Source organism: Oncorhynchus kisutch, linkage group LG4 (assembly GCF_002021735.2).
Source record: "Oncorhynchus kisutch isolate 150728-3 linkage group LG4, Okis_V2, whole genome shotgun sequence".
Classification (NCBI taxonomy): domain Eukaryota; kingdom Metazoa; phylum Chordata; class Actinopteri; order Salmoniformes; family Salmonidae; genus Oncorhynchus; species Oncorhynchus kisutch.
Genome location: NC_034177.2, coordinates 36,357,483 through 36,369,385, shown reverse-complemented (window position 1 = coordinate 36,369,385; position 11,903 = coordinate 36,357,483). Strand labels below are relative to the sequence as shown.

Below are 11,903 nucleotides of genomic sequence, written 5' to 3'. Positions count from 1 at the left end.
TACAAATGTGTGCTGTTGCAAACTAAATGTTAGCTAGAAGCAGGAGGAAATAATGTGTTTAATTAAAGCACACGCTTGCATACTGTCCGATGTGCTAATTAGAGTTGAATATTTATGTACTTCGTGTTTTTGTCTTATTATCTTATTTTATTCGTATTTATTGTTGTTGTTTATACACCTTGTGGATGGGGGCAATGATTTAAAAATGGGAGAAGAGTATTTTGTAGTTGAATTCCTCATTGTACAGTGTATACGAATCTATCACTATGTTGCCAAAAAAGTTTGACTGTAATTGTTTCCCTTCAATAAAATGCATTCAAAACTATTTCTGCACATTTCTGCTACTTTCTTGGCTATACAAGTGCTATCTCTTGCAAAATATTGTTTGTTTACACCTATGCAGTACCTTTAGCAATAATAATAAACCTCTACTTTAGTAAAGAAAACAATTATGACAGGTGTGTTGTAATAAAAACGAGTTGTGTCCACTGATTAAATGCAGTCTTTCTGCATTGTGAAGAGAGAAACCCCAGACATTCACAAAGTTTGTGATGAATGACAGGTTGTTTCTTCATGCAAAATAGATTTGGGGTTTAAAATTCAATTAAGCTGCTTTATTTGAGGGGTTTAGTGAAAGCAGGTCATTTTTACCCTTAGGACAAGGGGAGTATACAGAATGTTAACAATACACAATTCTATTAGCCTTATATTTAGCTAAAGAATGATCAGCTAGAAATAAGCTTCTAATTTATAGCCTTTGTCTCTTGTGCAATACGCACCATGAGCTCTGCTGGTCTCTTTCCTTAAAAAACCCTCATTAGCTCTTGGAGTCCCAGGAAAAGCTAGACTAGAATAGTTTGCAGGAAGAATATATATTTTTTGCATTTCTTATACTAATAGACTGACTATTGGAAGAGGGATGCAAGCTTTTGTTTCCTGAAGGCTAAATACAGCAGCGAATAGAACTCCCAGCCACTGGCCGGGGAGTTTGAAAGAAGAGACAATGCAAGAAGGCGCTAGGCTGTAGCAGTTATTTTTTATTCAATATTCCTGAGAGAAAATTAAGCCATCAGCATCTGATTATAGCATCAATATTATTTGAGCATATCGTTACAATGATGAAGATCAAGACAACAAAAGATTTCATTTAGGTTGAGTTTTGGTTAAGTGGGACACAAGCTTTGTAATGGCCTATTATATTTCAACATTTAAATCAAATTCGCTAGCCTATAATTGTAACTTTGTAGGCTGCATGTCCTGCACCAACATCACATGTTCTCTCCCAGGCTCATGGTTTGAAACAGGTGTGTAATTACAGTTCATATATTACAGCATAATACAATACTGTAATGTAGTTCATGCTCAAACAAAGTTGCTTATTGGAGCTTGTTTCATTGACTTACAAAAGAGAGCATAGCTACGTATATTTGCTTTTAAGTTTTCCTGTTGTGCTTAATGTGCGGTAGCCTGTCATATAGCTATGTATTGGTAAAAAATATAAATAATATTAAGATAATGGCACAATCATTTCAGCTTTGTTGGGCTTGGGCTCATAACATGTCGTTACATGTATCTTTACTTTATTTTAATACTCTATAAATTGACTCCTTCAAATAATTCCCTCTGGCATTTGCCATCGGCACACTGCAGGAGGGAAGTAAAGCTAAGTCGAATCCATCACTTCAATTGTTTGGATGTGCCCATCGTAATGTAAAAAAGGAGGTGGATAGGATAGATACATAAAGTTGAAACAAAAGAAATAGTCATTCATAGAATGGGTGTCTCCCTTCAACTCAATGATGACAAAATGGGTGGACTTAGCTAGTTTAACAGAAAAAGCTAGGCTACTTTGATTTTCTACTTTACAAGCTAGCTAGCTAACTCTTTCAAATAAACATGATTTGTTGTTATGGGATATACCAAATAGAGCTACAGACCCAGCCTGACATTGGTGATTAGCTAATTGTTACTTTTATTTCAGTGTGGAGTCAATTGAGGGGACTATGTTTCATGAAGCCATTTGAAGGCTGCTGCTGACAGAGGTATGTGTACATTATTTATAGTGTAATACATTATGTATAATAAGTCTTGGTGATTCAATAACCTAGTTAATTAATCGTTACATTACTTGTAAGATTATGTTTTGCTCAGTCTGGCAGTAACCAAAACCATCAGCGGCAGAGGATCTCTCTTTCGGCTGCTGCTGATGACAACTGAGAATGGAGCAGAAGAGACATTTTTGTCATGCACTGTAACTAATGGACAAAGTTGTATTGAAAAAAGTCAGCCAGAGTTGACATGGGCTATAATTCAAACAAAGAGATGCCTCCCTGGCCACCAGTGCATAATTCAAAACTATGTTTGCATATAATTACAAATTCTAAAAAACTATGCAGGTATTTTGTACATTATTTATTTGTTTATTAAATTATATTCTTAGCTATTTAATAGTCATAATGAATTTATTACACCATGTAGGATTCTATATGGAACCATTTTGAGGGTTCCATATATGATGCATACATTGAACCATTTTGAGGGTTCCATATATGATGCATACATTGAACCATTTTGAGGGTTCCATATATGATGCATACATTGAACCATTTTGAGGGTTCCATATATGATGCATACATTGAACCATTTTTTAACCCTTTTGACTGGTACTGTATATATATATATACCAGTCAAGTTTGTACACAACTACTCATTCAAGGGTTTTCTTTATTTTACATTGTAGAATAATAGTGAGGACATCAAAACTATGGAATAATCTAGTAGCCCAACAAGGGTTAGACAAATCAATATGTATAGTCCAATGGTGTAAAAATGTATTTTTTACAAAACTGAAAAAATTGAATAAAGTACCGGTTTGATTCAGATAAAAGCGAGTCGCCGTTGCGTGCACTTGCTCTGGATGTGTAGCTCTCCAAAGTACGCTTCCATATGACCCACCACTTCCGACGATAAGCCTACCCAGCTCGCAGCCCGAGTCACGTGCCCCCCCCCCCCCCCCCCCTTGTCTCTGTGGAGCAGAAGCTACTACACAAATCAAACTCAACCACAAATCAAACTCAACCAGCACCCAGTGGAGATCGGAGAGATGGAGACGCGTGGAGCGAGAGAAAAAGCACTTTGCTGTCCGGAACGAGAGACGCTGAAAAAAAAGATGATCCGTTAAAGAAAAGACTGCGTCATGGCTCATATCCTATCGACGGAGAAGGATTTTAGTTCACCCAACGGGAACAGAGATGCGAACCTCGTTGCTTATTAACGGGCGGTTCCGTGATCCAAACAGTACAACTCTGCCCGTGAACGGGGCACGGGACGCAGCGCCTGTGCTAGGCATCGCACTCTGGCTAGGTGTGGTTTCACAACACTTGGATTAGCCTACCTAGTTCTTATTCCACACAGTCGTTCATAATTGAAGCTGAAGCCGTCGGGGATGTGCTAGTCATCTCGTCGCAACAAAGGGAAGGGCGGCTTTCAGTAACCATGAGGGCTATATCGGCGAATTTACTTGCACTTCTCTTTCTCTGCACTTGTGCCAGTGTATTCTACGTCTGGAGCAGATTGGAGAGATACAACACGGGACTACAGTTAACGAGTAGGGGGTCCGCTCACATTGGGCCATCCCCGGACCTCTCTGCTAAAACTTTCCGGGCTTTGCTCGCGGTTCCAGTAGCACAGAGACTGCATTTGGGGGGCATACTGGATGCCCACAATCTCACTGGTGTTGCGGATCAAACTGGCTCTTTAGGAATCAGAGATTACCATATGAATGTAGATAACAAGGGGTCAGCACAGAGGGGGGTCCCGGACAAATTGGGCTCTCCGGTTGAGGGAATTTTTTGGAGTGAATGGCTTGAGGATAGGTTTCCCGTCAGCTTCAGTGAGGAACATGCCCGGGCATGGAGAGGGAGAGCCCGGGGACATCGGATTGTCAGACTGGAGCCGGGCTGTGGGAGAATATCTAATCAACTGGCCACTTTTTCGGACCGATCCAAAGCATGCGTGCGTTATGGAATAAACGCGGACCAGGTGCAGGGGGAAACTTTGACTTATTACCTGGCTAGTTTGCTGGGTATTACAAATCTGCCGCCTCTCATCCTCGCCCAGTTGAACGTTGACAGTGAACAATGGGCTTCTGTGAGAAGAAGAATAGGAGGTTTACAGTGGAGTGAGCGGGCGGTGGTCTCGCTCACCCAGTGGGTCGCCAACCTGACAGGGGTAATCACACCTGCGCCGCTGCGCCAAGAGAGCAAGGGGCTGCGTCCACTACGGGGAGAGCTGGGGAACAAGACGACGGCGGAGCTGCTCGAGCTAATGCAGTGGACAGACCTGATAATATTGGACTACCTGTCTGCTAACTTCGACAGGCTCGTTAGCAACCTCTTTAGCCTGCAGTGGGACTCGCGCGTGATGGAGAGGGAGACCAACAACCTGCTCAGAACACCCCGTGGCGACCTGGTTTTCATCGACAACGAGGCAGGGCTTGTGCACGGTTACCGTGTACTGGATATGTGGGAGAAGTACCACAGCACCGTCTTGGACTCGGTGTGTGTGTTCAGAAAGAGGACAGTACAGCGTGTTATAGAACTGCACCGGCGCAGGGACACCAGGACTCGGCTGCTCGAGCTATACAGAGACAGCGAACCATTGTCTCCGGAATTAGGGTTTCTCTCTGATGAACATGCGGGAGTACTACAGAGTCGAATAAGCAGATTATACAAACACATATTGCATTGCAAGGTGAAGTACCACCAGCTGGGCGTTTAGTTTTGATTCCTCTCATTTTGAGGTTCTGTATCTGGCATCTGCTCCACAGAATGACGTGTGCTGCAAATCAGTAACCACACACCTGTACTAGATTAATGCGCGTCAATTGAAACAGTTTTTTAATATATTGATGAACTACCTCTTGTGAAAACAACGTTTTGCCTACTTTATATGTCTGCATAAATAGTCACATTGACGTTGATTTTTGGCTTCGTGCAGGATGGGTCATAATTTATTTTCAGCCAGCCTCAAAACATAGCTGCAGGAATAATGTGATATGAGCCAATGCATCTTTGTAGCTATTTAGGAGCCAATGCATCTTTGTACCTGTTTAGGAGCCAATGCATCTTTGTAGCTATTTAGGTTTAATGGTCAGCCTTCAACCTCAGGAGTTTGATAGGCTACACAGCTGTGATTATTAATAGGAATAAACTATTGTGGTGTAAGGGGGGATAATGAATAATCACTTCGTATCATCTGTATTCACAAGGTGCAATGTGTTCAATAATCTCCATAGGAAACTGGATTGCTTGATAATGAGAACCAGGCCTTAATAGGTTACTCCTAAAAAGTTTTGTATTTGTTGCCACAAAAATGTATAATGTAGACTTTGTCACCTGTCTCACTCCTTTTATAGAAGCTCTAGCCTACTGTACAATCAATTGTCATTGCAAACACTTTCATGTATCTGGTTGTCTTGTGATTGTATCTTCTGCCTTAATGTCAGTGGTGTAGTGGGGGATATATGCAGGTAGCAGATATATGCCATTTACCCACTTTTTCCCCGTGGGCATTGCGTATACTCACTACTTAATCCCCACTGATGCGTAACAAAGTAGTATAGTGAAGGTATATGCCATATAAATTATGTAGTACAATAGATACGTTATTCACAAAGTAGCCTACACAATCGTAATAAAGCATGTGAAATATATGCACATGCGCGCCGCACACATAGCTACACTGAATATAAACGCAACATGTAAAGTGTTGGTCCCATGTTTCATGAGCTGAAATAAAAGATCCCAGAAATGTTCCATACGCATAACATTTTTTGTGCACAAATTTGTTTACATCCCTGTTTGTGAACATTTCTCATTTTGCCAAGATAATCCATCCACCTGACAGGTGTGGCATATCAAGAAGCTGATTAAACAGCATGATCATTACACATGGCAACATTAAAAAGCAACTCTAAAATGTGCACAACACAATTCCACAGATGTCTCAAGTTTTGAGAGAGCGTGAAATTGGCATGCTGACTGCAGGAATGTCCACCAGAACTGTTGCCAGAGAATTCAATGTTAATTTCTCTACCGTAAGCCACTTCTAACATCATTTTAGGGAATTTGGCAGTGGATCGAACCGGACTCACAACCGCAGACCACATGTAAGGCGTCGTGTGGACTAGCAGTTTGCTGATGTCAATGTTGTGAACCTACTGCCCCATGGTGGTGGTGGGGTTATGGTATGGGCAGGCTACAGACAACCAACACAATTGCATTTTATTGATGGCGATCTGAATGCACAGAAAGACCATAACGAGGTCCTGAGGCCCATTTTTTTAAGGTATCTGTGACCAACAGATGCATATCTGTATTCCCAGACGTGAAATCCGTAGATTAGGGCCTAATAAATTTATTTCAGTTGACTGATTTCCTCAATTGAACAGTAACTTGGTAAAAATCTCTTAAATTGTTTCATGTTGCGTTTATATTTTTGTTCGGTATAGTTTCAGCGGAAAATCAGACAGTCAAAGTGTGCAGCTCTCATGATTGTCGCAGGGAGAGGTTCATAGAATTGAACGGAATCGGTAGTCAGTAGGGTTGGAAGATATTTAAACTTATTGAAAAAGTCTTTGTTGAATCTTTGCGATTCATAATTTAGTGCTATTTGAATGAACATTTTTAAGGCTTAACTTCCCAATTAAATGTTGACTGCAACAACAAAAAAACTCCTAAAAATATTTTGACTGATTTTACACAGGCCTCAAAAATGGTCTCCTGGTGTGGTTTAAAGATGCACTATGCAGAAACCAGTCTGCCATTTCTTGGTTGCTAAAATTCTAATAGTTCCTTAATTTCGGTTTATGTGACAAAACAAGCAAGTATAGTGTAAATAATCAGCGTACCATCTAAACCTAAGAAATATATTTTCCATAGCCAAACATTTTCAGCTGTTTGAACCTGGGTTACAAAACCAAAAGTAAAAGATGCAAAAATAAAACATAAGAACAGGATGCATAGATATAGCGCACAAAGAACAGATCTACCGCCTCTTAGACTTGCTTTCAATGAGAATGACAGATCTATAACTCACCTTTCTATGTGAATTGGTTGGGTCGTCCAAAAAGTTACATATTACAGCTTTAAGCATTGTTGTGGACTTAGAACATCCAATTTTTGTAGTTTTTCTATTAAAAAAGTTAGATTTGAGAGTGAGAACCTGAAAAAACTAGGGAAACCTAGCATTGTTCACACAAGGCGCCTTTCCTTCATTGGGCAGGCCATTTTGAAATATATTTTTGCATCAGAGTATACCCACTTTTCCAAGAACCACTACACCACTGCTTAATGTCATGACCCAGTCATATTTGTTGTACATGCTACACTGTGAATACTGTATATGTTAACCTGTTTTTGACATTCACAATTGCAATCCCCTTTCATCAATTCAATGTGCATTGTAACATTCCAATCTTTCTGTATTTTTTGCTAAGTATATTGTAATTTAAGTTGTCAAGACCACATGTTTGGTATTCAACCCTTCTTTAGCGGAGTACAATGGCAGGTCCAATATTTGCCTGTTCTGTGTGTTCAGTCCTCAGGTTTTCATATAAAGGGCTTTGTCCCATCCTTGTCCACTACAGTGTACCCATTGTGCTGTTGAAATGCAGTGCCCTCAGAGCCTGTTACCCTGGGACTCAGAGTTTTTCTCTCTCTCTCTCTCTCTCTCTCTCTCTCTCTCTCTCTCATATATGGGTATTCGGACACAGCCACTGTCTGAGACAATTACAGGGCTCAGCTCTCTCCTGTCTACTGAGAACACTCTCACATTAACCAAACACAAGAGAGGGTAAAGTAGGGACCATTTCCTGTGGAAAGATACATTTGTTGCTTGCGTTTACACTCCACATAACTCTCACACTTCTACAAAAACTGTTAAAGAAAGGGAAACATGTCAATTGAACACTGTAGGTCCCATTAGCAGGAGAGGGAGGGATTGAAGAGATAGGGTCTCTGTCACTCCCTCTAATTCTCTCTATCAGGCAGGGCCTAAATCAAATCTCTAACCCCCTGCCCCATATCCAAGCTCTTCTTAAAGGCACAATCTGGGACATTTCATGGTTACGTTACAGCCTTTTTTTTTTTATCCTCATCAATCTACACACCCCATAACGACATTGCGAAAACAGGTTTTTAGACATTTTAGCAGTAAGGCTGTAACGTAACAAATTAAATGTGAATGTGTCATAAGCTTATTGTAACTATCTTACCATATCATAACACCATGTACAAATATCAATGGTTTGTGTTTGTGATGCTAATGTAACAGTTCAGTTATTGATGGTAAATCTATTACATTGGAGCAAAACTAATAATAGTCCTGACTTCACAATTTGAATTCAGCCTCATGTAAAAGTTATTAAAAAGGGTTGTTAAAGGCCCAGTGCAGTCAAAAATGTGATTTTTCTGTTTTATATATATGTCCACACTATGAGGTTGGAATAATACTGTGAAATTGTGAAAATTATGATATGCCATTTTAGTGTAAGAGCTGTTTGAAAAGACCACCTGAAATTTCATCCTGGTGGGATGGAGTTTTAGCCTGCCGGGTGACATCACCAGGCGGTAAATTAGTTAATAGACAAAAAAGAAAGAGAGTTCCAAACCTCTCTGCCAATAAGAGCTAGTTTTTAGTTTCCCCCTCCCCATTCAGACCACTCATTCAGACCACTCCCAGAGTGCAAAAATGCAAATTATTTGGCCACACTGTTCACAACCCATCTCTTTCCCTGAGGCCTTTTTGTTATTGTTCCCTAGACCGTTACATCATGGAGTTACAGCATTTATTTGAAAATTAAATAGCCTTCTCATTAATTTATCTGAATAGTTCATTGTATTGTCAGACAAAGTCAAGGCATCGGGCCAAATCCATCTGCTAACCCGAGGCTCCTTTTTCTTATCATTCTATTAACTGTCACATCTTGGAAGCACAGCATTTATTTGATTTCACAAACTAAATAAAGTCTCTTTCTCATTAGTTCCACAGCGACCTTTCCGGTGCCTGTGATCTCCTGTTCCCAGACCTGCTGGAGGCACATTGTAGGGATGTCAGTTATAAACATTTGAAGGCCTAATGGTTTCCAGCCCTTCCTCCATCCTGCTATCCCTCCATCCCCTCCCTCTATCCCTCATCTCATCTGGTTCATTTTACACCTTTTGTTGATAGCTAGCTGCAGGGCACTCCAGTACTCTTAATCCTGTTCCAGGCAGAAGTGGGGTTGGGGAGGGAAGGGGGCCAGAGGAAAGAGCCTCACTTTAACAGTGAGAGGGGTTTAGGCACTATGAGGTGTCTTATCATGACTTCTATGAGAACACAACTCTGTGGTGTCCACTATGCTTGTCAGTGTCATCTATCTGTGATTCTCAGGGAGCGATTAGCGGCCTAAGACTCGGCTGGAGTTTGAGCAGGTGGAGCTAGAAGCTTTAGCAGGGCTAGCAGCCTGCCTGGTTTCTGCCTTTCTGCCTGCTTGTCAGTCCTGTAATAGGGACTTGGGGATCAATACGTGCACTGACTGCTGTGGAGGGGGAAAGGAGGTCATTTTCTAAGTGGTCTGGGGAGGGGGAGGCAGAATGGCAAAAGGGGGGTTAGGGCTGTGTTTGCAGCTGGGCGTCTTGCTCTAAGGCACGTCTGTCGAGGGCCAACCCTCCAAGAGATTTACGACGGCAGGCCACAGACACCAGGGATGCTAAGCCTAGGTCTGTATGCCTTAACCAGACTTGTACCCCTCCCTCCATCCCTCTATCCCCCTCTCCCTTCCTCCAACCACATTCCTGCCCATAGCATCTGTCTGCAGTGGTTAGCTAAATGGAAAACAACATTTTTCTTTTCTTAAGTAGTTGTTTTATGTATTTTTTTGCACAAGAAACCCCTCTTGCTTTTTTACTGGAGCTCATTTCACTTCTGATTACGCTACCGGCGGACATCAAAGCCTTTAGTCACAACCGCTCCTAACAGATTGCAGGTGTTCACCCTCTTACTCTCTGTCTGGCTTATGTCGACTGGCCACAAACCTCACCAAATCTACCGCCCCCTCCCTCCCATCCATCCCACCACCCTCCCACTGTCCACCCTGAGGCAGTAAACTCTCTAAGCCCCCTTATGTGACATGGCCTCCTTATGGCAACTCCTCATTGGCCACTGCTAAGGGCAGTGGTTTTTATTTAGTCCATCTGGACATGTGAGCTAGTTAGCCATGCAGGGTGCAGGGGCCAGGCTTCTATGGCCGTCCTCTGGGCTTATTCATGCTCTGTTTGTTTTCAATGTCACAGGGTGGCCAGGGAGGCAGGCAGCTACAGGCAGCTATGTACTATGTAAGCAGGCAGAGGCTCTCTGCAGGCCTGAGGCTCCATCCAAAAACAACCCCTAGCCCCTACCTCCTACACTTGGATGTCAAAGTGTTGGATTGGTAGCTACCATAAGCAATATGGCAACAATTACTCCTAACCTATCAGAGGGCAAGCTTTTTACACCTACCTATATCTAATATTTTCAGATCTACATGAAGTGCCTTGGGGATAGGTTCTAGGGTTGTATATGGATGGGGTCTGAACCTACAGACCCTATAGGTAAAAACACAGATCCTCTCTCTATCGTCTGCAATCCAGAGGCTCCTACATTGCAGACATTCCTGAGGAGGCAAGGGTGGATCTCCACACACACACACACACACACACACACACACACACACACACACACACACACACACACACACACACACACACACACACACAGCCCAGATTCCTGCGAGCGGGGAGAAAGGCAGCTGTGTATTTAGGCTCAGCTGTCGGCGGTGAAGTTTTCACTTATTTCTTTAATGATCTATTGGTTCAAGGGCACTAGTTCAGATAATGTTCTTTGTTTTTCAACAGGTCAGGTTGTCTTAAGAAAATAAAAAAAACTATGATACTCATTGCTTTGATATGTAATTAGAGTAGAAACTATTTTATATTCACTTAGTACACAAAGCAACTTCTTAAATAAAGAACATTGCCATGTATTAGCTTCAATAAAGATACAGTTGTGAATGTCAACTGCGTGTAAATAGCCTCCACAAAAATCAACAACTCAACAAAACAACACAGAGCAACAACTGGACCTGAGTTGCCAGATCCCACGGGACTATCCAGCCGGACTCATCTTTAAAAAGGTGGCCATGTGCACAGCGTGGGCCAGTGGACGGCCATAACTGGCATTCCTTCGTGGCTGTGCAGTGCAGGGTGTTTCCTGTCCATGTGCATGATTAAGTGACTTCATTATAATGCTGGGTGCATACTAGGGGAGGGGAGAGTCACTCGGTCACAGTTGACTGGATGCAGGGGAGAGGACGCAGGGGTCGTGAGGGGTTGGAGAGCACAGACTGGGGGGCAGGAGGGAGAGGGGACTGGGGTACATCAATGGACTCAAGGGGCTTGGACTGCAGTGCCAGAGGGAGGCGACTGGGATGGAGGACAGGGAATAAGAGCACAGATCAAGGCAGTGCTACTATAGGGGTTGAGGGGATGACACGTTGGAGGCCAGTGGTTGGGGAGCTAGAGAAGGGTAAAAGCTATTAGGGAACTGGTGGTCTAGAGGAGGGTTGAGATTGGACTGGGCAGCATAGCCAAGGCCGGGGGACAAGATAACTGAGGGGCAGGGAGTAGGGGGGTGGAGAGCAGGACCTGGGATGGCGCAGGCTGGCACGGGGGCTGCGTGGCGGCCGGGAAAGTTGCATGGTGGAGGGGAGTGGAGTGGGGGAATTGGTTTGTGCAGGCTCTGTCAGAATAAATCATGCACTGGGGAACACTCATACATCTCTCCAGCTGCTGTCCATCCTCTCACTGCCTGGCCTGCCTGCTGTA

At 42.7% G+C, this 11,903-nt stretch overlaps 1 protein-coding gene across 1 annotated transcript; it reads left to right on the top strand.

Moving 5' to 3' along the window:
• The first annotated feature begins 3,052 nt into the window (after positions 1 to 3,052).
• Positions 3,053 to 5,816, top strand: LOC109888680 (four-jointed box protein 1-like). The gene has a single exon (XM_020479848.2). The coding sequence runs from the start codon at positions 3,496 to 3,498 to the stop codon at positions 4,777 to 4,779; it is 1,284 nt and encodes a 427-aa protein (XP_020335437.1). The 5' UTR covers positions 3,053 to 3,495; the 3' UTR covers positions 4,780 to 5,816.
• The last annotated feature ends 6,087 nt before the right edge of the window (positions 5,817 to 11,903 follow it).